Source organism: Salvelinus fontinalis, chromosome 24, assembly GCF_029448725.1.
Source record: "Salvelinus fontinalis isolate EN_2023a chromosome 24, ASM2944872v1, whole genome shotgun sequence".
Lineage (NCBI taxonomy): Eukaryota > Metazoa > Chordata > Actinopteri > Salmoniformes > Salmonidae > Salvelinus > Salvelinus fontinalis.
Genome location: NC_074688.1, coordinates 23,404,563 through 23,429,047, shown reverse-complemented (window position 1 = coordinate 23,429,047; position 24,485 = coordinate 23,404,563). Strand labels below are relative to the sequence as shown.

The 24,485-nt window shown below is 43.0% G+C and overlaps 1 protein-coding gene across 1 annotated transcript in view; it reads left to right on the top strand.

The window, feature by feature from the left end:
• The first annotated feature begins 7,686 nt into the window (after nt 1-7,686).
• The window catches only part of LOC129822186 (serine/threonine-protein kinase TAO1), a 31,454-nt gene continuing 14,655 nt past the window's right edge, over nt 7,687-24,485 (top strand). The window contains exons 1-10 of the mRNA XM_055880248.1: nt 7,687-8,220; nt 12,525-12,781; nt 12,884-12,955; nt 19,643-19,744; nt 19,860-19,905; nt 20,018-20,114; nt 20,249-20,362; nt 20,516-20,607; nt 20,873-20,966; nt 21,090-21,171. Of these exons, the coding sequence (XP_055736223.1) occupies nt 12,650-12,781; nt 12,884-12,955; nt 19,643-19,744; nt 19,860-19,905; nt 20,018-20,114; nt 20,249-20,362; nt 20,516-20,607; nt 20,873-20,966; nt 21,090-21,171 (831 nt within the window). The 5' untranslated portion in view covers nt 7,687-8,220; nt 12,525-12,649. The remainder of the gene's footprint in view (nt 8,221-12,524; nt 12,782-12,883; nt 12,956-19,642; nt 19,745-19,859; nt 19,906-20,017; nt 20,115-20,248; nt 20,363-20,515; nt 20,608-20,872; nt 20,967-21,089; nt 21,172-24,485) is intronic.

Genomic DNA, 24,485 nt, shown 5'->3' with positions numbered 1-24,485 from the left:
TGTTTGCTGAAATCTATACATTTTCAATAAGCGTTCATCAAATACAACCACTGTTTGCTCATTGCTGTTGCTCCCGAGTGGCGTAGCGGTCTAAGCCACTGCATCTCAGTGCAAGAGGTGTCACTACAGTCCCTGGTTTGAATCCAGGCTGTAGCACATCCGGCTATGGCTGTATCCATGTGAACATAGCCGGATGTGAACAAAGAAGAAATTCTTATTTACAATGATGGCCTACCCCGGCCAAACCCGGACAACGCTGGGCCAATTGTGCGCCGCCCTATGGGACTCCCAATCACGGCCGGATGTGATGCAGCCTGGTATGTATGCAGTATGCAGTGAGTATGCAGTGATGACCCGTCATTCAGGGCAGGGGGGGCTAGTTGTTATTTTGTCATTAATACGTGTCACATATCAGTTTGCAAACAATGTAAAAAAAAATATATATATATATACACAGTACCAGTCAAAAGTTTGGACACACCTACTCATCATTCAAGGGTTTTTCTTAATTTTTTACTATTTTCTACATTGTAGATGTCACGACTTCCGCCGAAGTCAGCTCCTCTCCTTGTTCGGGCGGCGTTCGGCGGTCGGCGTCGCCGGCTTTCTAGCCATCGCCGCTCCATTTTTCCATTTGTTTTATCTTGTTCCCTGCACACCTGGTTTTCAATCATTAATGACACTGCATCAATTTATTCCTCTGTTCCCCTCCATGTCTTTGTGTGAAATTGTTTTTGTTACATGTTCGTGTGTACTCGCCAGGCTGGGTTTTTCCGTTATTCCGTGGCTTTTCACAAGGGATGTTTATTGTACAACATTTTCTCCCTTTTTGTGACTGTTTCGCGCATAGCACTTTTACCTTTGGCTGGAGGTTTTGACGCAGTGGCGTCTGTCTGTTTTATTTGCCTCTGCCTTAATAAAGTGTGCGGGTGTTCACAACTCTCTGCTCTCCTGCACCTGACTTCTCCACCAGTAACGTATAGCATGACAGTAGAATAGTCACCAACTTGTCTAAATTGTCCACTCCTCCTTTTGTGGCATTGTAATCCATTATGATTTCTGGTTTTTGATGTTCCTGGCCACAAATTCTCCCATCCCTATGCAGCGTACTCATGACTCCCACATTTTTGCCTTTCTTTGGCACGTAGGACACTAGGGATGTGTCGGCCGTGAACACAAACTTAGAGGAATTGATAGGCCTGTTACGTGTATTCAACAGCTAAGGTAGGAGCTCTGGCTTGTTTTTTTCGTTATGTTCCTATCATCGTCAGCTTCCTCTTGAGGAGCTCCTGTCCCAGCTTGTGCGAAGTAAAACATTTATCCCATGTGATGTTGTGGCCTCAGAGTCCCTGTGTCAAGTCCAGGACAACCCACATCCCTTGGTTTTCTCAGGGGCTCCTCTATCTGGCTTCTCTGTATACACTTGCAAGTTCCACGCATATGATGAAGCAGCATCACAGAAGCCCAGATCTTGATTCCATATTTTGCGGGTTTAGACGGTATGTACTGCCTGAAGGGGCAGCAGCCCCTAAGTGGCATAAGGTGTTCATCAGCATTAACGTTGGGCCCAAGGTTGTAAAACAGGGGAAGGCGGACCACCCACTTGTCCCACACTGACCTGATTGCAGCTAGCTTGTCTCTCTGCAGCCAAGCAGGTCTGGTGTCTCAGTTATCAAAGCAGATAATCCTGGAAATAATGTGGAATTTTTCCAGAGACATTGTTGGACGGAAAAGTTCTCTGCCAGTTTCTGCATCCCACAGGGATTCTGTTGATTCCCCATTGGATCTTAACACCAGCAAGGAGAAGAACCCCAAAGTATGCATGTAAATTAGTTTGGTCCATCTTCTTCCATGTCTCTCTCCAAAAACACACCTTCCTTCCAAATTAGTGCAGTCCAGAATGATTTTCTGGATGGTGTCTGGGATGAATAATTCAAAAGAAGACATGAGTAACCGCCATCCGCGTCGGCCCTGGTTGCATACTTATCATATTGGCAGCCATGCGGGGTGGCTCATTCCTTGGGCAAGAAGACCATTTCATTTGAGAATTGTTTGATGTCCACATTTCTTCTCCTGCAGGCTGCTGATGAGCTGGTTGCCAACGGGTTGGTCCTGGGCTGGCTGCTGACGGGCTGGCTGAGGGTCAATCTCATCCTCTTCTTCCAACATGAGACATGATCCTCATATTCGGAAAATTCTTCATCTTCCAAAGTGGAAGATGCTCTTTCCACACTAGCTCACACCAGCTCTCTCTGCAAAAATGATTTCTAAGGCCCTCTGAGGAGAGATTACTTTTGCCATACTGATTGATTTTGGTAAGGAGCCACACATTCAAAGCTATTTATTTGTTGTGTCCCTCCCCAAATTTGCACCTGGCTAGGGTAGTGTGGGAAAATACAGATTGTTTTACAATGTATCAAAATAATGTACTGTAATAACATTGTACAGGTTCCCACAAGACATTGTATAGTTTCACACACTACAAAGGGTACAGTGTGCGAGAAAAGCAGGAGACAGGTTATTGGCGATATGTTGAAACAGCAGGCCCAGGGAGGAGGAAGACTGAGTGAAGGCACTCAGCAAACCTTGTTTCATTTTTACTGGTTTTCATCCATCCACACACACACACACACACACACACACACACACACACACACACACACACACACACACACACACACACACACACACACACACACACACACACACACACACACACACACACACACACACACACACACATACACACTTTTATTACCCTCAGGTCCACATATGTAATATACATTTGTAGGGGGTGCGCAGTGTGCACTCAATGAAAATGTGTTATTTAACATGTTCTTCCCAGAAAATGAGCAAAGGCCAATGAGTCTCAGGTTGGAAAAATTATTCATTTTATCATTTTTCTTTTAGTAAACATTGAAAATGGGTTCCACAGACCGGAAAACAACCAGGGTTAAGCAAGTCAGCCATATCAGCTGTTTTTTTAAAGGAAGTAAATTAGGCTGAATGAACTGTTTTGCTGCCAGACAAGGCTCTGTTGTTAGCCTGGTGCGGCAATGGTAATGTGTTGGGACTGCTGTTGGGACAGTACGCCCTAACAGTATGTGAGCACCGTTTGTCACCGTCATAGCGCAATTATTATTATTTTTTATTTTTCACCTTTATTTAACCAGGTAGGCCAGTTGAGAACAAGTTCTCATTTACAACTGCGACCTGGCCAAGATAAAGCAGTGCGACAAAAACAACAACGCAGAGTTACACATGGGATAAACAAAAGTACAGTCAATAACACAATAGAAAGAAATCTGTACAGTGTGTGCAAATGTAGAAGAGTAGGGAGGTAGGCAATAAATATGCCATATAGGTTAAATAATTACAATTTAGCATTATCACTGGAGGGATAGATGTACAATTAATGTATTGTTTAGTGTTGTGCCTTTGCTGTCATGTATCCCCAAAACATTTTTTGTGTTTGCCCCAACAAGCTGTACATACTAAAATCGACCACTGAAAGTATGGAGTTTCCACATCTGATGATATTAATTTGTCACAACTAACGTTACGTTCGAAACAGAATTTGAAGCACGTGTTCGGCAGCACAGCAGCAGCACGTCCATGGCTACAACCAGCAACAGAAAGGGACACATTCCTCCGTCACAAACGTACCCTTGTTCTCCCGTTCGATTTCTCCTTTCGTCCGATGCTTGCCACGTTTATGTTTTTTGTTTTTCTGTTTAAAAACTCCGGCTCTGTGGCCCTGTTGTTGTTCTCCACATGACACCAATTTCTCCACGCTCGTGTGACGGCATGCCAACTTTGATGACGTAGTTCACTTGCTATTGAGAAAGGCCGCTGTAGGCAGACCTTGAAGACATGCTATGTGAACACTGCCCACAAAATGAGGGGGAAATTGAGCTGCATTTCCTAACCTCCTGCCAAATGTATAACCATATTAGAGACACATTGTCACGCCCTGACCTTAGAGATCCTTTTTATGTATCTATTTTGGTTTGGTCAGGGTGTGAGTTGGGGTGGGTATTCTATGTTCTATTATTTGTATTTCTATGTTTTGGCCAGGTAGGGTTCTCAATCAGGGACAGCTGTCTATCATTGTCTCTGATTGAGAACCATACTTAGGGAGCCCTTTTTCCCACCTGTCTTTGTGGGAAGTTGACTTTGTTTATGGCACTTAGCCTTAAGCTTCACGGTTTGTTTTGTAGTGTTTATTGTTTAGTTCTGCGTCATTTTCTAATAAAGAGAACATGTACGCCTACCACGCTGCACCTTGGTCCTCTTCCTTCAACAGCTGTGACACACATATTTCCCTCAGATTACACAGATCCACAAAGAATTCGAAAACAAACCCAATTTTGATAAACTCGCATATCTACTGGGTGAAATACAACAGTGTGCATCACATCAGCAAGACGTGTGACCTGTTGCCACAATAAAAGGGCAACCAATGAAGAACAAACACCATTGTAAATACAACCTATATTTATGTTTATTTATTTTCCCTTTTGCACTTTAACTATTTGCACATCATTGCAACACTGCATATAGACAGAATATGACTTTGAACTGTGCAATGTTTACTTGTAATTGTTATTGTTTATTTCACTTTCATTTATTATCTACTTCACTTGCTTTGGAAATGTTAACATATGTTTCCCATGCCAATAAAGCCCTTAAATAGGGCAGAGGCAGCCCACTCAGACCTATCTCAGGAAATGCCTAGAGGCAGAGATAGGACGAAGGAAGTTCTAGGCAGGATAGCACTACTGAGCTCACAGTTTTCTTCTTCTTAGCAAACACTTGAACAGCTTTGGGATAGGCTACATCTAGCGCCCTATCATCTAGCCTCTTTCTAAATTGTGTCCTCTTGTAAAAGGGTACATTTAATTGGATTATCTTTCAAAATCCTCTTTATCTTAATCTGGATGCACCTTTCATATACAGCATTGTATTCTTCATGATCACCTTTTTTTCTTTGGCATCAGAATTTTTACTTGCAGTAGCAATACAGCACTTTTGTATCTCCTATTCATGACATGGCCTGAAAGGCTTCCTGTTCATTTGGATAAAGAGATGCTGTAGCCTTATTGGTAGGGCTGGCCATCTGGTTGGGAGCCAATCAAGAGTATAAACTGCTTATCTGGAGCACCGATTGGTTCACTGTAGTTAAGAAGATGTCCCCAGCTTTTTTTTCTGTTTCACATTCTGTATAATCATGATTTAGTCAAAGGTTTTCTTAATGTAGGATCAACTGGATTAGCCTGTAATGCAATTAATTCTAATTTGCTATGGTATAACTAGTGTGATTACAGTGTTATTACACAAGACCCTAATACTCCATTAGGGTGTTTTCTTGTAAAATGTTACAGACATTGACTTCACTTTACAAACCTAATTTGTGAAGGCTGACGTTCAAGGATGGAATAATGTGTTATAATATGTCATATGATCATGACTCATTATAAATTGTTGCAGACATGTATAAACATGATATGCGCTACACATGAAAAAAAAATGCTTCAAGAGCAGCAAACCAAGAAAAAGTCTTACCCTAAATCTGATCAAATCAAATCAAATTGTATTGGTCACATACACATGGTTAGCAGATGTTAATGCGAGTGTAGCGAAATGCTTGTGCTTCTAGTTCCCGACCGTGCAGTAATATCTAACAAGTAATCTGACAATTTCACAACAACTACCTTATACACACAGGTGTAAAGGAATGAATAAGAATATGTACATATAAATATATGGATGAGCGATGACCGAACGGCATAGGCAAGATGCAGTAGATGGTATAGAGTACAGTATATTCATATGAGATGAGTAATTTAGGATATGTAAACATCATATAAAGTGTCATTGTTTAAAGTGACTAGTGATACATTTTTTACATAACATTTTTAATTATTAAAGTGGCTAGAGATTTCAGTCAGTATGTTGGCAGCAGCCACTCAATGTTAGTGATGGTAGTTTGCCCCCGGTGATGCGTTGTGCAGACCTCACTACCCTCTGGAGAGCCTTACGGTTGTGGGCGGAGCAGTTGCCTTACCAGGCGGTGATACAGACCGACAGAATGCTCTCGCTTGTGCATCTGTAAAAGTTTGTGAGTGTTTTTGGTGACAAGACAAATTTCTTCATCCTCCTGAGGTTGAAGAGGCGCTATTGCGCCTTCTTCACCACGCTGTCTGTGTGGGTGGACCATTTCAGTTTGTCCGTGATGTGTACGCCGAGGAACTTAAAACTTTCCACCTTCTCCACTACTGTCCCGTCGATGTGGATAAGGGGGTGCTCCCTCTACTGTTTCCTGAAATCCTTGATCATCTCGTTTATTTTGTTGATGTTGAGTGTGAGGTTATTTTCCTGACACCACACTCCGAGGGCCCTCACCTCCTCCCTGTAGGCCGTCTCGTCGTTGTTGGTAATCAAGCCTACCATTGTAGTGTCGTCTGCAAACTTAATGATTGAGTTGGAGGCGTGCATGGCCACGCAGTCATAGGTGAACAGGGAGTACAGGAGAGGGCTGAGAATGCACCCTTGTGGGGCCCCAGTGTTGAGGATCAGTGAGGTGGAGATGTTGTTTTCTACCCTCACCACCTGGGGGTGGCCCGTCAGAAAGTCCAGGACCCAGTTGCATAGGGCGGGGTCCTGACCCAGGGTCTCGAGCTTAATGACGAGTTTGGAGGGTACTATGGTGTTAAATGCTGAGCTGTAATCGATGAACAGCATTCTTACATAGGTATTCCTCTTGTCCAGATAGGTTAGGGCAGTGTGCAGTGCGATTGCAATTGTGCGTCTGTGGACCTGTTGGGGTGGTAAGGAAATTGGACTGGGTCTAGGGTGTCAGGTTGGGTGGAGGTGATATGATCCTTGACTAGTCTCTCAAAGCACTTCATATTAGGCCTACTAATATCACTGATACAATACATTGTTTGTTTTCCTTTTCTTTGGGGTGTCGACATAGAATAGTAGGACTCAAAATTGGACAATCTGTAATAGCCTAGTTATGACCATTGGCATAATTAGTTAGATATTCCAATAATGTTTCTGTCTGAAACTAAATTGCACTAATTGAACCCAACTTCAGTGATGTTCATGGAAATGCTTTGCCCTTAGCGTTGCTCCAACTGCATCACATTTGGGACCGGTTGTAAACCACCTTTGGTCTGATTGGGTTCTCGAGAGCTATGCTATGTTGTTGTCTTAGGTCTCTTTATGTAGTGTTGTGGTGTCTCTTTTAAAATGTTATTTAACCTTTATTTAACTAGGCAAGTCAGTTAAGAACAAATTCTTATTTACAATGATGGCCTACCAAAAGGAAGTCTCTCTTGTCATTTTTATTTTTAATCCCAGCCCCCGTCCCTGCAGGAAGTATTTTGCCTTTTTGTAAATAAGAATTTGTTAAATAAAGAGGAAATAAAATAAAAATGTAAAAGAGCTACATCATGCTAAGCAATGCTGGAGAAAAGTTGTAAAAAACAATGTCCATAGCTTCAATAACTTGTTATGCTATATGGGCATGCCATTTTATTTTGTCCATAGTAATTAGAGAAACTATTTAGTCTGCAGACCAGTAACTGCATTGTCACCGCTCATTGGGGTTTTGGTAGCTTTGCTGTTCCATGCGTTTAGGTCAGAGTATTGGGTCAGAGCAATGAGTGTATAATTATGAATGGGTCACAGGGAGTTTACAGCGATAGGGCGGAACTGGCGTTCCAGGGACAGACTGAATTGAAAGAGGACTGGAGAGAATCCCAACATAAACACTGTGAAATATTGAACATATTCCTACTCTCATTCTAAGAAAAGGCCTCTCCAATTTTCCGACGATATCAAGGGTGCGGCCGCTTTCAGTGTAGTTGTTTTCGTGGTGCTCCCTGAGCGTCCCTCACAATTTCCCCCGCCGTATTTGTCACGGAGGGAGGCGGTGGAAAGCACGGCCGCCATCTTTGGGATCTGCCTGTAGTACGGGATTCGACAATCTGGGCCCCCGTTAGTCCAAGGCAAGGGTGGAGATTTTTTAGCCAACTCTACACAACCAATCTAAATCAACAAATCGCTTGACAACTTTGAAAAACATCAGAAATCAGTGTAAGGAAAATAAAATACAGGAAGAAACACACGTCCAGTACTCTTCCTGTCCACAATTGGTTGAACCACACGACATTCTCTGCTCGGCTCAAACCAGCCAGGCCCGTCGGAAGGGTGAGTTTAAACTGGCTAGTAGCAGCTAATGATAGCTAGCCTCACATTTTTAACGGGTTAAAATGTGAATGATACGGTGGTAAACAGTACTTGCAACGTAGCCCTAAAATGCACTTATACCTACAACACTTGTCATATCCCCATGTATTGCTTGCACGCCACATAAGAAACTAAGTTGGCTTCTATGGCTAGCTAACGTTACTAGTAACATCGTTAGCTAACAGTAGTGCTAGTTAGCTGCTTCACGTTTTCTTGGCTGCATCGACCGAACTACTCGAATGGGGTGTAGGTAACTAGCTACCGGTAACTTCCAGTTTGTTGACATTAGTAAAGCAACTAGCTAGCTGGCTACTAAAGTTGGCTGCATTGTCTCGTAGTAATGTTAAATGTTTTGTCGATTGGATTTTGGGGAGTTCTGACAGAACTTTGAGCAATGTCCTGGTTATAGCTAGCTAGGTATGTGTTAGCTATGCCACTACTAGCATTGGCTGGGCAGCGAGCAAGCAAATTGTTAGGGAGTCTAGGGACGTTTCTCAATGATGAGTTTGCCTTGAACGTCAATTTACAATCTTGCTACTGTACTGTCACATTAACTAGGGTACATAGTAGGTGTATGTTGCATCTATTGCAAAGATCAGATGGTAAACTGTTTTGTTATGTTATGTTATCTGTTTCTTTGATCCACACAAAATGTGTTTACAAATGCTGGGTGTTCCAGTTCTTATGCAATAGGTACACATCATTAATAAGAATAGAACACTACTAAATGCATTTGAATAAACCTACAAGTGCACAAGCCTGGCTATTATTATTGTTAAGAATGAGACCGCACTTGGCAACAGCTTGCATTCCCATCCAGCTGCTATTACCCTAGTTTAGACCCCTCTATGATTGGATTAGTTAGCTGTGACATTCATATGCCCCAATCCGTTAACCTTGGCCTAAAAGGCTCCATAAATGCTGGAAGGCACATTAAATATGATGTCCTCCTTGCATATTGATTAATAATTGTCATTTCCCTGGTTCAGTTTGTGTGTGTGTGGGGGGGGGTCAATTAAGTGGGTGCCACTTCACCTTGTGAACTGAAATGAGTTGGCTATGTGTTCATACTCATTTGTTTTGTTTATGGGGCTCTTACATAATCATGAAAACAAAGGGGTTGGGTCAATTCAGTTTTCATATCAGGAAGTTAATTGAATATTGCTAATTGTTTTCTACTATGAGGATTTATCAACTCATGAATTGCATTTCAATTCAGTTCAAAAACAGTGTACTGGATACTCCAGAGAGAGACACAAGTAGGTCCCAGGGATAGGCAATAAGGATGGCCATGTTTGTATCCACACCCTTGCATTGTGAATACATGAGTTGATTGATTAGCCTATCACAGACCACATTACACTTACACAGATAATACAATACAGTTTTCCCCTCTAAGAGCTCCAAAGCAACACCATTGCTAGGGCTGTATAAGCTAGAATTAAATAGTCTTACTGCCTGAAACAATTCCCAGCAGGGCCTATAGCTGAGCGAACAGGAAATGCTGAGAAGTGCAGTGACAGTATGCAGAGGGAATTCCATCCCTCCAGCTTTGTTGTCCTGTCCGGCTGTATTCTTGCTGCCTCTCTCTCTGTGTGTGTGTGTGGCACGCCGAGGTGTTTCATTAAATGTATCAGTTACCATCGCTGTCACTGCTCTCACATGCATCCTGCCGTTCAAAACGTCATCACCATGAAAGATAGGCTACAACAAGGCTCATTCATGAACAACAATGTAGTAAACAACAATGGCAATAAAGCCACAGTCCCATGCCGTTAATGACACTATTTCAGGGCTGTGGCTGCATCTGTACAGCAAGGTGGTGAGTGAGTCGTCCAGTGGGACAAAGGATGTCTGCCTGCTGTGCCTGAGGGACTGGAGTCCGGCTGTGCTGTTCCTCCCAGGCCGAGAAGGAAAGGAACAGTCTTGTGACTCTGGCGTCAGAGAGGGAGAGTGTTGCTCAGGGTGTCTGTGTGTAGCTGATCATCTGAGCTGGCTGGGCACAGTCAACCTTCCTCAGATAACTAGTTAGCTATCAACAATTACATCATGTTTAAGAGCCAGAGATAAGTTACATGTTTATTGAGGCATACAGACAGTGACATATTGTGTTACTGCCAGAAATGTTTTTGAATTACAAAAAAAAATGTCACTAGCCTAGTCAATGTTCTGGTGTTGTCGAGGAGTGGCTATGTTACACAGGCAGCTATGCAACCATAGGAGCAACATGTTACTACCACACTTGTTGGTATTCCTCTGGCAATGTTGGAATAGGCCTAGTAAAAAATAGACTTTTTTTTATTTATTTGAGGATGGAAAATACCCCCTAAATATATATTTGAACCAATTGACTGAGGAAATGTGTCTGTCTTGACCGTACAGGTCTAACAACTAGCCAGTTTTATGTTATGGATGGTATGGTGCATAGCTCATATCATCCATTCCTTAGTCACCTACTGTGTTGTAATATTGGGTTTTCTTTGTGTGAGGTTATCAGCTGCAGGGCTATTTTCTTTGTTTTCCCCTTACATCTGTCTGTCTGCATACCTCTGTCTATCAGCCAGGACACAGCCCACTGGCTTTATTACAGTAGTTGCTGTTTCTATGGAAACAGGAGACTGTGGTCTCTTCCTACTTCGTTTGCCGGAATGGACCGAGAGCTATAACTGGCCCCTCACTCTCCAGAGCTCAGCCTGACGTCACTGGCCAGTGTGCCCATCCCTCACTCCTATTATTAGGCTCTCCTGTGGCAGCCAGGGATGCTCAGAGGGCCATGATCCTACAGTAATGGGCTGGACATGGCAGGCACACTAGTTTCTTTCTCATCGTCTGCCTAAAGCAGCCCATGGCGTGCGTCATATCCGAGGGAGAGAACACTGGACTGAGCCAAAAAGTTGAAAGCACAGCACTGGTGTTTTTTTCTCTCAAACCATTGATGACACAACTGAATTTTTACACCTGAGGAAACCCTTGAGACCGAAGACTGCACACAACTCTGCTACTCGAGGGTGTCTCCTTTGCACTTCCTCTCCCTCGTGCAAAAATAGTAATGACATGAACCATGTTTCCATCTACAGTTTTTATGCGCGTAAAGTCATACCATATATATATAATGATATATTATTTTTTACGACAGCTGTGATGGGAACTGGAAGTTTCAGTACAATTTTATAAATGTAGACATATTTTGTTTGTTTGACATGGTGGGATCTTTTTGTGTCTGTAAAATATATTATGTGAGAAATGGTGGTGGAAACACCTTTATGGGCAATATTAACCATCATATCGAAGAAATCTTGGAGTTGGGCGATGATATGGTGTTGAGTCGTATTTTTTATTAGGCTACAGATGAAAAAATGTATGAACTTCACAGGGTCATGAAAGTGCACAATGATCTTGATGCTCCTTTCTAATAAGTATCGAGGGTCTGATTCTGGTGAAATGATGATCGATGCATGACTGCAGTTTGACTAATAAATATTCTTTCTCGTATCCATAGTAATCTCATGTAGACTAGCCTACCCACACTGTATCTGCGAGCTGTTGGTTTAAACACAAGTGACAAGACCAGAGTAACAAAACTATTGGTAGAGTTGAAAATGCGATGGAAACACATTCAACTTTAGATTTTTATCTGGTACACGAAAACTTAAGCGAAAAAGTACCTTTTGTGTCTATGTCATCACGCACTGATTTTTATCCTCAATAAGTCAGTTTGATGGAGACATCACTGGTGGGACAATGCATATATTTTCTTTATGCAGATTTTAGAATATTCGCATGAAAATCTGTCGCCAATTGGATGGAAACCTAGCTAGAGACAGTGTTTTTTTTTCAGAATAGTGCCTCTTTAGTTATCATGGTTACATGGCGCGATGCTGACTGCAGGAAAAGGGTTGAAAGGAGGCTTATTCTGAGTGTAGGGCTGCCCCGTCCCCCATGTAGGCTTTTCAGCATTAGTTAATCAGTATTAAAAGTCCTATTCACTCTCTGTTTAGGCTGTTGTATCTTCTATGTCCTGGAGAATCAATTTCACCATTCACCCCCTCTCAATATCATAACTTTTGATTTTGGGTCCCAGTTGGTTGAGCATGTTGCAATGCCAGGGTTGTGGGTTCGATTCCCACAGGGAAAAATTATGAAAAATGTATGCACTCACTACTGTAAATAGTTCTGAATAAGACATCTGCTAAATAACTCAAATGGGGGGAAAAGTATGATATTAATGTGCTAGTTCTCGCTCTCTGTCCTCTCCATCCCCCCAGGTGTGTACACGTATGAGGCCACTGTCTTGCAGATGAACCGTCGGTGGGGGCTGTCACGTCGCTGTCGCATATCCAGATAATCCCTGGCCGCGGCGGTGGCGGCACTGGCACGTCCCCCCCTCAGCATGCCCAACACTAGTCGGGCGGGGAGCCTGAAAGACCCCGATGTTGCTGAGCTCTTCTTCAAGGAGGACCCTGAGAAACTGTTCTCAGACCTGCGAGAGATCGGACATGGCAGCTTCGGTGCAGTCTACTTTGTGAGTACTTGGACCCGCCACTCTGTGCTCAGTAACAGAGCTGGACTTACATTCAGAACTGTTTAAGCTATAGGGCAGGGTGTTGACTGTATTTTTCTTCAGGCACGAGATGTGCGGACCACTGAGGTGGTGGCCATCAAGAAGATGTCTTACAGTGGAAAACAATCCAATGAGGTAAGAGACTGACTGTGCATCAAATGCCGTTGGTGTTACATCAAACAGTTTTAACCAGTGTTGTACGGTATACCGGTACTATGGTAATATCACTGCACCAAAACGTTATGATACCTCATTTTAGAAGACCCTAGTACTGTTTCATATGATACTACTGGTCCAATGATATCCACTTCACTTTCATGCGCATATCACATGTGGCAGCTGTAATCAGCCAGCCACATCCCCTACCAGCCCTGTCACCTGCTTCTCTCCGTCCGCCCTCCATGCACATCTATTCCTCCGTCAGGATTTTAAAATATAATTTAGCCGTGATGGCGAGCGGGGATGCAGACCCAGACCCTGATGAGTCTTCTGTTGTTAGATTTGTACATTTGTTACATTGGAGCAGCGTACAAAGCGAGCAATGTTGGTACATTATATAATTTCATCGCATGTTATGACCAAGAGCATACAGACCAGTCTGAGTAGACCTTGAAAGTTCACTGTCATGCAGCCTCTGAGTGTCGGAGAGGGGAATAGAGCAGCGCTTCGCCCCAGGCATGCTTGCAGCTTTACAGCAACGAATATGGCTTTTCTCTAGCCTAAACAGTTCAAAATATCACCCATATTACCAGTTTTTCTTTCTATCAGGATTCACGCGCATTTTAAATTATTTCACAAACCATGCCGCGGGCTGTTGTTAACTAATCCTGGGTTTCTAATTATTGGTTTGATAACAAACAACGTTGTTCAGTCATGTTAGCTAGCTAGCTAACAACCTGGTAACTTGACTGTAGGTTTAAGCAAATTTGATTGGCACAGGAAGAAAGGAAAAGGGTCTGCTACTCATGAGGTGTGCTTCAAAGGTAGGATTCATATAGGCCTAATGTAAGAATAAACTATATCAACAATTTATTTCTTTCTGGTGCTCCTTAAATCTTAAATCTTAAATCTCTTAAATTCCGTTTGGTGCCTAATGTTTTAAAAGTTGGGAGCAGTGTGTCTGGGAGAGAGAGAGAGTGGTGTGTGTTTTGTTTGGGCTTCCAAGTGGCACAGCGGTTTATGGTACTGTATCTCACTACAGACACCCTGGTTCGAATCCAGGCTGTATCACAACTGGCCGTGATTTGGAGTCCCATAGGGCGGCGCACAATTGGCCCAGCGTCGTCCGAGTTTGGCCGGTGTAGGCCGCCATTGTAAATAAGAATTTGTTCTTAACTGACTTGCCTAGTTAAATAAAGGTTAAATAAAAATATAAAACAATTATGAGAGTAAGGGAGAGAGTGTGTGTGTGTTTATGAGAGTGAGGGAGACTGTGAGGAAGGGAGAAAGTGTGTGTGTCTGTGTTAACCAAAGAGTAAAGAAGGTTTCCTGCAGTGTTTTCCCCTTACTGACACCGTGACATGCAGATCATTATGCAGTGTTTTCCCCTTACTGACACAATAACAAGCAGATCATTATGCAGTGTTTTCCCCTTACTGACACAATAACAAGCAGATCATTATGCAGTGTTTCCCCCTTACTGACACACTGACATGCAGATCATTATGCAGTGTTTTCCCCTTACTGACATGCAGATCATTATGCAGTGTTTCCCCCTTACTGACACACTGACATGCAGATCATTATGCAGTGTTTTCCCCTTACTGACACACTGACATGCAGATCATTATGCAGTGTTTTCCCCTTACTGACACAATATCAAGCAGATCATTATGCAGTGTTTTCCCCTTACTGACACAATAACAAGCAGGTCATTATGCAGTGTTTTTCCCCTTACTGACACAATAACAAGCAGATCATTATGCAGTGTTTTCCCCTTACTGACACAATAACAAGCAGGTCATTATGCAGTGTTTTCCCCTTACTGACACAATAACAAGCAGATCATTATGCAGTGTTTTCCCCTTACTGACACACTGACATGCAGATCATTATGCAGTGTTTTCCCCTTACTGACACACTGTCATGCCGATCATTATGCAGTGTTTTCCCCTTACTGACACACTGACATGCCGATCATTATGCAGTGTTTTCCCCTTACTGACACACTGACATGCAGATCATTATGCAGTGTTTCCCCCTTACTGACACACTGACATGCAGATCATTATGCAGTGTTTTCCCCTTACTGACACACTGACATGCCGATCATTATGCAGTGTTTTCCCCTTACTGACATGCAGATCATTATGCAGTGTTTTCCCCTTACTGACACACTGACATGCAGATCATTATGCAGTGTTTTCTCCTTACTGACACACTGACATGCAGATCATTATGCAGTGTTTTCCCCTTACTGACATGCAGATCATTATGCAGTGTTTTCCCCTTACTGACACACTGACATGCAGATCATTATGCTGTGTTTTCCCCTTACTGACACACTGACATGCAGATCATTATGCAGTGTTTTCCCCTTACTGACATGCAGATCATTATGCAGTGTCTTCCCCTTACTGACACACTGACATGCAGATCATTATGCTGTGTTTTCCCCTTACTGACATGCAGATCATTATGCAGTGTTTTCCCCTTACTGACATGCAGATCATTATGCTGTGTTTTCCCCTTACTGACACAGTGACATGCAGATCATTATGCAGTGTTTTCCCCTTACTGACACAAAAACATGCAGATCATTATGCAGTGTTTTCCCCTTACTGACACAGTGACATGCAGATCATTATGCAGTGTTTTCCCCTTACTGACACAATAACATGCAGATCATTATGCAGTGTTTTCCCCTTACTGACACAATAACATGCAGATCATTATGCAGTGTTTTCCCCTTACTGACACAGTGACATGCAGATCATTATGCAGTGTTTTCCCCTTACTGACATGCAGATCATTATGCAGTGTTTTCCCCTTACTGACACACTGACATGCAGATCATTATGCAGTGTTTTCCCCTTACTGACATGCAGATCATTATGCAGTGTTTTCCCCTTACTGACACACTGACATGCAGATCATTATGCAGTGTTTTCTCCTTACTGACACACTGACATGCAGATCATTATGCAGTGTTTTCCCCTTACTGACATGCAGATCATTATGCTGTGTTTTCCCCTTACTGACACAGTGACATGCAGATCATTATGCAGTGTTTTCCCCTTACTGACACAAAAACATGCAGATCATTATGCAGTGTTTTCCCCTTACTGACACAGTGACATGCAGATCATTATGCAGTGTTTTCCCCTTACTGACACACTGACATGCAGATCATTATGCAGTGTTTTCCCCTTACTGACACACTGACATGCAGATCATTATGCTGTGTTTTCCCCTTACTGACACAGTGACATGCAGATCATTATGCTGTGTTTTCCCCTTACTGACACACTGACATGCAGATCATTATGCTGTGTTTTCCCCTTACTGACACAGTGACATGCAGATCATTATGCAGTGTTTTCCCCTTACTGACATGCAGATCATTATGCAGTGTTTTCCCCTTACTGACACAATAACAAGCAGATCATTATGCAGTGTCTTCCCCTTACTGACACAATAACATGCAGATCATTATGCAGTGTTTTCCCCTTACTGACACACTGACATGCAGATCATTATGCCGTGTTTTCCCCTTACTGACACAATACCATGCAGATCATTATGCAGTGTTTTCCCCTTACTGACACAATACCATGCAGATCATTATGCTGTGTTTTCCCCTTACTGACACACTGACATGCAGATCATTATGCTGTGTTTTCCCCTTACTGACACAGTGACATGCAGATCATTATGCAGTGTTTTCCCCTTACTGACATGCAGATCATTATGCAGTGTTTTCCCCTTACTGACACAATAACAAGCAGATCATTATGCAGTGTCTTCCCCTTACTGACACAATAACATGCAGATCATTATGCAGTGTTTTCCCCTTACTGACACACTGACATGCAGATCATTATGCAGTGTTTTCCCCTTACTGACACAATACCATGCAGATCATTATGCAGTGTTTTCCCCTTACTGACACAGTGACATGCAGATCATTATGCTGTGTTTTCCCCTTACTGACATGCAGATCATTATGCAGTGTTTTCCCCTTACTGACACAATACCATGCAGATCATTATGCAGTGTTTTCCCCTTACTGACACACTGACATGCAGATCATTATGCAGTGTTTTCCCCTTACTGACATGCAGATCATTATGCAGTGTTTTCCCCTTACTGACACAGTGACATGCAGATCATTATGCTGTGTTTTCCCCTTACTGACACACTGTCATGCCGATCATTATGCAGTGTTTTCCCCTTACTGACATGCAGATCATTATGCAGTGTTTTCCCCTTACTGACACAATACCATGCAGATCATTATGCTGTGTTTTCCCCTTACTGACATGCAGATCATTATGCTGTGTTTTCCCCTTACTGACACAATACCATGCAGATCATTATGCTGTGTTTTCCCCTTACTGACATGCAGATCATTATGCAGTGTTTTCCCCTTACTGACACAATACCATGCAGATCATTATGCTGTGTTTTCCCCTTACTGACATGCAGATCATTATGCTGTGTTTTCCCCTTACTGACACAATACCATGCAGATCATTATGCAGTGTTTTCCCCTTACTGACACAGTGACATGCAGATCATTATGCTGTGTTTTCCCCTTACTGACATGCAGATCATTATGCAGTGTTTTCCCCTTACTGACACACTGACATGCAGATCATTATGCAGTGTTTTCCCCTTACTGACACAGTGACATGCAGATCATTATGCTGTGTTTTCCCCTTACTGACACACTGACATGCCGATCATTATGCAGTGTTTTCCCCTTACTGACATGCAGATCATTATGCAGCGTTTTCCCCTTACTGACACACTGACATGCAGATCATTATGCAGTGTTTTCTCCTTACTGACATGCAGATCATTATGCTGTGTTTTCCCCTTACTGACACAATACCATGCAGATCATTATGCAGTGTTTTCCCCTTACTGACACAGTGACATGCAGATCATTATGCTGTGTTTTCCCCTTACTGACATGCAGATCATTATGCAGTGTTTTCCCCTTACTGACACAGTGACATGCAGATCATTATGCTGTGTTTTCCCCTTACTGACATGCAGATCATTATGCAGTGTTTTCCCCTTACTGACACACTGACATGCAGATCATTATGCAGTGTTTTCCCCTTACTGACACACTGACATGCAGATCATTATGCAGTGTTTTCCCCTTACTGACACACTGACATGCAGATCATTATGCAGTGTTTTCCCCTTACTGACATGCAGATCATTATGCAGCGTTTTCCCCTTACTGACACAGTGACATGCAGATCATTATGCATTTGTATTCCTTCCTCCCATTCCTCCAGACAAATCACAGGTAGGCCTTTGCAAATATGAGCAAATCAGCCAGTCTATGCAGGATTCTATTATACACTGAAAGTGTGACGTTAAATTCAATATGTGTTGTATTGAGTAGAACTGTGAATTTCAGTGAAAACGTGAACAAAGGGCTGGGATACAGGGGGAAACGGGATGCTAGGCCACAGATTTCTTTCTCTCCACATGGTATCGTCACAACACTAGTTATAACACAACAGATTCAGCCAAAAATGTCACACTTGTTATCAGTTACCAGGTTCAGCTTACTTTGTTATAGATACAATCCAGCACCTTTCATAATTCTAGTTTTGGTAGTAAGCATCTCTCACTTACTTGCAAATAGCATTATTTTTTCTGAAAAGTACACAGTTAGCTTAAAAATATGTAAATCAGATAATTGTGGGACAATGTCGGCATGGAGTACAAACAATATGATCTATTAATCCCATGGCATTTTATTTAATCAGTGGTGTGATGACACATCGTGTTCTCCAGGAAACAGTTGCCTCGTTTTAAAGGTTACCCAACTTCAATGAGTTGAGACAGTGCAGGGCTGTTACAGATGTTTTGTTTGTTGTCTCAATATTGGTTTACAGTGAAAAGACTCAATAGCATCTAATCTAACAAGGCCTATTCCTTCAAGATCCTTTCCTCAGTGAGTTTGGAGCTTTAGGCCTATAGTTTCTCTACATTTCGGTCTTCAAAGGGATTTGTTGTGTTTCTCAGCAGTTTCGAATTAAAACATCTAGCTTATTTGCTTGAAGTAGTGGAACTGCAAATCAGTGGCCTGTTCCCTGAAGCGCAGTCTAAAAACAGTTGATAATCAGATTTGAATCTGGCAAAATGACTGGATTGGGTAATTCATTAACCCAAAGAAGTAGAGTGGAACTCAAAGGGAAGTAACTAAAGTTCCATGTAGAACACATAGTTCCAGCCTGCATCTCTGTCCTTATTGTTTAAAGGGGCAATCTGCAGTTGCTAGATCCATTTTTGGACTTATAAATGTCCAAAAAATATACCTATTGATTCTTGAAGAATATAACTTTTATAAATACTTAATGAGCTTAGTTTAACTGTCGTACCCCATCAGAACCCCAAATATTACCTTGTTTTACTCCAGTATTTGTAAGCATCGTAATTGTAAACAAACTATAGCGTCAAAACATTCTTAAAACTATAAATGTGATATCTTGGATGGTCAGTCAATGAATTTAGGTGGGTACATTTCTCCAGCCTGGAGAAATGGGTGACTGCTAATTGCTTCAACTGCAGATTGGCCCTTTTAGAGCTTGTTACGCAAGCATGATGTAATCGTTCCACTGTTTTGCTTTACAGAAATGGCAAGACATAATCAAGGAGGTGAAGTTTCTGCAGAGAATACAGCACCCAAACAGCATAGAGTATAAAGGATGCTATCTGCGAGAGCATACTGCCTGGGTAAGAGTGTTAAAGAATGGAAAATATAAACAATAGGTCAAAATGCTATGGTGAATACTCTGAAACAGGTACATTAATTAACCCTGTATAACACTCTCTCTTTCTGTCTCTGTAGCTGGTGATGGAGTACTGTCTAGGCTCTGCCTCTGATGTCCTGGAAGGTAAGATGGGAGTTTTTATGACACAGTGATGATTTGTAAGATGAGTTCTTCTTTGTGGTTTTCACCATGATTTGCAGCACTCTCATCCCCTCTATCTCTATATCTTCTGTAGTTCACAAGAAACCTCTACAAGAAATGGAAATAGCAGCGATTACCCACGGTGCTCTACAGGGGTTGGCTTACCTTCATTCCCACAACATGATTCACCGGTGAGTAGTGCTAGTAGCTGTATGTGTGGACGTGCTAGACTGATTTCTTTGTGCCCTTAGGGGGGGAGTGTGCCTGTGCCAGTCGAACAAAGCTCTAAAGCATAATCGCTCTCCTCTGTTTGTCTGTCTGACAGAGATATTAAGGCAGGGAACGTCTTGCTGACAGAGCCTGGCCAGGTGAAACTTGCAGATTTTGGTTCTGCCTCCATTGTCTCTCCAGCCAACTCTTTTGTGGGGACGCCATATTGGTGAGTGGCAGAATTTCAATGTACAAGAAAAATGGATGGTGTTTGAAACATGGGGAAGAATTTAGAAATGGGGCACCCTCTATAGTCTCATTCAATATTTTCCATCAAATCAAAAGCGGTGTAACGGTCATTAAAATGTGTATGTTTCCTCAGGATGGCCCCAGAGGTAATCCTGGCTATGGACGAGGGTCAATATGATGGGAAGATTGACATCTGGTCTTTGGGAATAACTTGCATTGAATTAGGTAAACTCTTTAGTCCATGTACTCTGCTCTGGTTCAACTCTAACTCTCCTGTTGTTTTAATGTTCTCCTTTGTTCATTCCATATCTCAAACCAATATCTGTAAAGAAAGTATACCTATTTTTTGCTTTTTCATACTGGTTGAAATAATACATGTGCTGGGTTTTGTCTGTCTTCCTAGTTCTTCTCCTCCCCACTGTCCTCCTTGTTATGTTTGGCTGTTAGTGGATCCTGGTAACCTATTGTTTTCTCTGATCTTTTTTTCTAGCTGAGAGAAAACCTCCTCTGTTCAATATGAATGCGATGAGTGCCTTGTATCACATAGCGCAGAATGAAAGCCCCACACTCCAGTCAAGTGAATGGTACGTCACGTAGCTTCATCAGAGTTGACTTATTCTTTAGGAGAAGGCATTTGTCCGCTTTTAAAGTGTGTCATGGTGAGAACGAAACTAACTCTTCCCTCTTTTCCCCATCTCTCACTTCAGGACGGATTACTTCCGAAACTTTGTAGATTCTTGCCTTCAGAAATTCCCCCAAGACAGGCCCAACTCTGAGGAACTTTTAAATGTAAGACCTTTGATATACACTACATGACCAAAAGTATCTGGACACGTGCTCGTCATTCTAAAAATCATGGGCATTAATATGGAGTTGGTCCCCCTTTGCTGCTTTAACAGCCTGCACTCTTCTGGGAAGGCTTTCCACTAGATGTCGGAACATTGCTGCTGGGACTTGCTTCTATTCAGCCACAAGAGCATTAGTGAGGTCAGGCACTGATGTTGTGCGATTAGGCTTGGCTCGCAGTCGGTTTTCCAATTCATCCCAAAGGTGTTTGATGGGGTTGAGGTCAGGGCTCTGTGCAGGCCAGTCAAGTACTTCCACACCGCTCTTGACAAACCATTTCTGTATGGACCTCGCATTGTGCACAGGGGCATTGTCATGCTGAAACAGGAAACGTCCTTCCACAAACTGTTTCCACAAAGTTGGAAGCACAGAATGGTCTAGAATGTCATTGTATGCTGTAGCGTTAAGATTTCCCTTCGCTGTAACTAAGGAGCCTAGCCTGAACAATTATTCCTCCTCCACCAGCCTTTACAGTTGACACTATGCATTGGGGCTGGTAGCGTTCTCCTGGCATCCGCCAAACCCAGATTAGTCAGTCGGACTGACAAAGAAAGCATTTCCACTGCTCCAGAGTCCAATGGTGGTGAGCTTTACGCCACTTCAGCCGACGCTTGGCATTGCACATGGGGGATGTTGGGCTTGTGTGCAGCTGTTTGGCCAAACCTATTTCATGAAGCTACCGATTAACAGTTATCGTGCTGACGTTGCTTCCAGAGGCAGTTTAGAACTCGGTATTGAGTGTTGCAACCGATGACAGACAATTTTTACGCGCTACAGCACTTGGCAGTCCCGTTATGTGAGCTTGTGTGACCTACCACTTCGCGGTTGAGTCGCTGTTGCTCCTAGACGTTTCCACTTCACAATAGCTGCACTTATAGTTGACCGGGGCTGCTCTAGTAGGGTGGACATTTTACGAACTGACTTGTTGGAAAGGTAGTATCCTATGTTGGTGCCATGTTGAAAGTCACTGAGCTCTTCAGTGAGGCCATTCTATTGCCAATGTTTGTCTATGAATATTGCATGGCTGTGTGCTCGATTTTATACACCTGTCAGCAACGAGTGTGTCTGAAATGGCCAAATTCACTAATTTGAAGTGGTGTCTGCATACTTTTGTTTATACAGTGCATTCGGAAACTATTCAGACCCCATGACGTTTTCCAAATTTTGTTACGTTACAACCTTATTCTGAAATGGATTCAATTGTTTTTTTCCCCTACATACAACACCCCATAATGAAGTGAAAACAGTTTTTACTAACTTATACAAAATTTAAAACAGAAATCAAATCAAAGTTTATCAAATCAAAGTTTATTTGTCACGTGCGCTGAATACAACAGGTGTAGTAGACCTTACAGTGAAATGCTTACTTACAGGCTCTAACCAATAGTGCAAAAAGGTATTAGGTGAACAATAGGTAGGTAAAGAAATAAAACAACAGTAAAAAGACAGGCTATATACAGTAGCGAGGCTATAAAAGTAGCGAGGCTACATACAGACACCGGTTAGTCAGGCTAATTGAGGTAGAATGTAGATATGGTTAAAGGGACTATGCATATATGATGAACAGAGAGTAGCAGTAGCGTAAAAGAGGGGTTGGCGGGTGGTGGGTGGGACACAATTCAGATAGCCCGGTTAGCCACTGTGCGGGAGCACTGGTTGGTCGGCCCAATTGAGGTAGTATGTACATGAATGTATAGTTATAGTATGCATATATGATAAACAGAGTAGCAGCAGTGTAAAAAGAGGGGTGGGGGGCACACAATGCAAATAGTCCGGGTAGCCATTTGATTACCTGTTCAGGAGTCTTATGGCTTGGGTGTAAAAACTGTTGAGAAGCCTTTTTGTCCTAGACTTGGCACTCCGGTACCGCTTGCCATGAGAGAACAGTCTATGGCTGGGGTCTTTGACAATTTTTAGGGCCTTCCTCTGACACCGCCTGGTGTAGAGGTCCTGGATGGCAGGCAGCTTAGCCCCAGTGATGTACTGGGCCATACGCACTACCCTCTGTAGTGCCTTGCGGTCGGAGGCCGAGCAATTGCCGTACCAGGCAGTGATGCAACCAGTCAGGATGCTCTCGATGTTGCAGCTGTAGAACCTTTTGAGGATCTCAGGACCCATGCCAAATCTTTTTAGTTTCCTGAGGGGGAATAGTCTTTGTCGTGCCCTCTTCACGACTGTCTTGGTGTGTTTGGACCATTCTAGTTTGTTGTTGATGTGGACACCGAGGAACTTGAAGCTCTCAACCTGCTCCACTACAGCCCCGTCGATGAGAATGGGGGCGTGCTCGGTCCTCCTTTTCCTGTAGTCCACAATAATCTCCTTAGTCTTGGTTACGTTGAGGGAGAGGTTGTTATTCTGGCACCACCCGGCCAGGTCTCTGACTTCCTCCCTATAGGCTGTCTTGTCGGTGATCAGGCCTACCACTGTTGTTTCGTCTGCAAACTTAATGATGGTGTTGGAGTCGTGCCTGGCCATGCAGTCGTGGGTGAACAGGGAGTACAGGAGGGGACTGAGCACGCACCCCTGGGGAGCTCCAGTGTTGAGGATCAGCGTGGCAGATGTGTTGCTACCTACCCTCACCACTTGGGGGCGGCCCGTCAGGAAGTCCAGGATCCAGTTGCAGAGGGAGGTGTTTAGTCCCAGGATCCTTAGCTTAGGGATGAGCTTTGAGGGTACTATGGTGTTGAACGCTGAGCTGTAGTCAATGAATAGCATTCTCACGTAAGTGTTCCTTTTGTCCAGGTGGGAAAGGGCAGTGTGGAGTGTAATAGAGATTGCATCATCTGTGGATCTGTTTGAGCGGTATGCAAATTGGAGTGGGTCTATGGTTTCTGGGATAATGGTGTTGATGTGAGCCATTACCAACCTTTCAAAGCACTTCATGGCTACAGACGTGAGTGCTACGGGTCTGTAGTCATTTAGGCAGGTTGCCTTTGCGTTCTTGGGCACAGGGACTATGGAGGTCTGCTTGAAACATGTTGGTATTACATACTTAATTAAGGACATGTTGAAAATGTCAGTGAAGACACCTGCCAGTTGGTCAGCACATGCCCGGAGTACACGTCCTGGTAATCCGTCTGGCCCCACAGCCATGTGTATGTTGACCTGTTTATTAAAGGTCTTACTCACGTCGGCTACGGAGAGCGGGATCACACAGTTGCCTGGAACAGCTGATGCTCTTATGCATGCCTCAGTGTTGCTTGCCTCGAAGCGAGCATAGAAGTGATTTAGCTCATCTGGTAGGCTCGTGTCACTGG